Source organism: Penaeus monodon, chromosome 4, assembly GCF_015228065.2.
Source record: "Penaeus monodon isolate SGIC_2016 chromosome 4, NSTDA_Pmon_1, whole genome shotgun sequence".
NCBI lineage: Eukaryota > Metazoa > Arthropoda > Malacostraca > Decapoda > Penaeidae > Penaeus > Penaeus monodon.
Window position 1 is genome coordinate 5,902,883 of NC_051389.1, and position 2,500 is coordinate 5,905,382.

Below are 2,500 nucleotides of genomic sequence, written 5' to 3' on the forward strand. Positions count from 1 at the left end.
TTATCATCAATGTTATCGTCTTATTATGTGATTATTGTCATTTTTCTTTATTTTATTAATATTTTATCTATCATGATCTCTAACTTATATCTTTGTTAATTTCTTATCATTCGTCAAACAAACAAGAAAAAAATGGAATCCCCTACCCCCCCAAAAAAAAAAAAAAAAAACATACGTAAAAAAAAACAAAAATAAAAAACAAATGAATCAAACTACAGAACCCCCCGCCCCCCCTAAAAAAAAAAAAAAAAAAAAAAAAACTTTTAGAATCCATTGGCGCAACACAATCCTCCTCCTCCTCCTTTTCCTCCACCTCCTCTTCCCCCCCCCTCCCCCAATCTTCCTCCACCTCCCCCTCCTCCTCCTCCTCCTTTTCCTCCACCTCCTCTTCCCCCCCCCTCCCCCAATCTTCCTCCACCTCCCCCTCCTCCTCCTCCTCCTCCTCCTTTTCCTCCACCTCCTCTTCCCCCCTCCCCCCCCTCCCCCTCCACCTCCCCCTCCTCCTCCTTCTCCTTCACCTCTTCCTCCCCCCCTCCCCCTCCCCCCTCCTCCTTAACCGATCGTAAACAAAGGAACATCGTGCACAGACTTCCGACTTTCCGATGATAATATGACGCGCTACTTTCCCTTTTCCTTTGGCAGTGGTGGTGGGCGTGGTCTCGATGGGCGTGGCCTCCGCCTTGCCCCGCCTCGTGAAGAGAGACTCCACCCCCTTCGCCTACGAGCTGCCCTCGAACGCCTCGCGGATCGTCGGCAACATCAACACGGGCTTCGAGTGAGGACCTCGGTCGAGATTTTTTTGCGTTGATGGAAATAATGAGATGTGAAGGATGTGAAGTGTGTGGAGAGAGAGAGAGAGAGAGAGAGAGAGGAGAGAGAGAGAGAGAGAGGGAGAGAGGAGAGAGAGAGAGAGAGAGAGAGAAACAGCAGAGGATGCGACGTGATGGAGAGAGAGGAAGATGGAGGAGGAGAGAGAGAAATGAACACACACAAACAGGGCTCGAGTGAGGACCTCGTACCAGATTTTTTTTGATATGATGGAGTAAATGGATGTGAGGGATGTGAAGATGAGATATAGATGAAATAGAAAATAGAAACACACACACACAAACACACACACTACAAAAACACATACATATATACACTATATATATATATATATATATATATATATATATATATATATATAATAATAATAATAATAGATATATAGATATATAATATATAGATATACTATATATATAGCACACACACACACACACACACACACACACACACACACACACCACACACCACACACACACACACAATAACTAACAACAATATATATATATATATATATATATATATATATATATATATATATATATATATATATATATAATATTAATATTATATATATATATATATAATATATACATACATAGAGAGAGAGAGAGAGAGAGAGAGAGAGTAAGAGTGAGACAGAGAGAGAGAGAGAAAGAAAGAAAAAAGAGAGAAAGAGAACTCAAAATACACAATCTTATCCCAACCAACACTCTCCACTCATCCCTCCTCCCTCTCCTCTAAACCTCTCTCTCTCTCGGTGCCTCTCCCAACAGCTGCTCTAACCTGCTTCTCCATCACTCTCTCCTAATATTTTTCCTCCTCCTACCACTACGCAGCTGCACCAATCTGCTTCACTATCACTCTCTCCTAATATTTTTCCTCCTCCTACCACCACGCAGCTGCTCCAACCTGGGCTACGGTTACTACGCCGACCAGGCCAACGGCTGCGCCATCTTCCACATCTGTCACCCGTACCAGGATCCCGAAGGAAACTTCTTCACTAGGATGTTCTCCTTCATTTGCGGCGAAGGAACCATCTTCGACCAGGTAAAGGAACCTCAGGGATTTTTTTTATTTATTTATTTACTCATTTATTTTCTGATAATGTGTTTTCATTTCCAATTCGAGGATTCTATAGTAAGATGTGTTTTCTGCATTTTAGGATCTTAGGATACAGGTTATTCGGGTTTTATTCGTCGTTTGGATGTTCTTATTATGTGTGTAGGAGTGGGTATATGTACGTTCACGGGCGAGGATGCAGGAACATACATGTGTACTTACACACTTACATACTTACAGAGTTACACACACAAACACACACACACACACATACACGAACACACACACACACAACATAACGCAACACAACAAGTCATACCACAACACGCACATATACGCACATAAAAGTACACTCCGCCCACTCTTCTTCTTACGCCATCCTCTTCATTTACTCTTCTTCACTATCCAACCACACACACGCACACACACATACGTACACACGCACACGTACACACACGCACACAGACGCCACGCCCATTCTCAGTCGCAATCATCTCCTTCCATGTAAGGAATCGTAGCTTTCAGTACATGTCTCTTCTTTTTCTTCTTCTTCGTCCCCTTCTTCTTCTTCTTCTTCCTTTTCATCATCTATTTTTTTTTCTCCTCCTCCTCC

The 2,500-nt window shown here is 42.6% G+C and overlaps 1 protein-coding gene across 1 annotated transcript in view; it reads left to right on the top strand.

Moving 5' to 3' along the window:
* The window catches only part of LOC119569346 (U-scoloptoxin(01)-Cw1a-like), a 5,339-nt gene that overhangs the window by 532 nt on the left and 2,307 nt on the right, over nt 1–2,500 (top strand). Inside the window, exons 2-3 of the mRNA XM_037917550.1 lie at nt 643–775; nt 1,728–1,875. Coding sequence (XP_037773478.1) covers nt 643–775; nt 1,728–1,875 — 281 coding nt within the window. The remainder of the gene's footprint in view (nt 1–642; nt 776–1,727; nt 1,876–2,500) is intronic.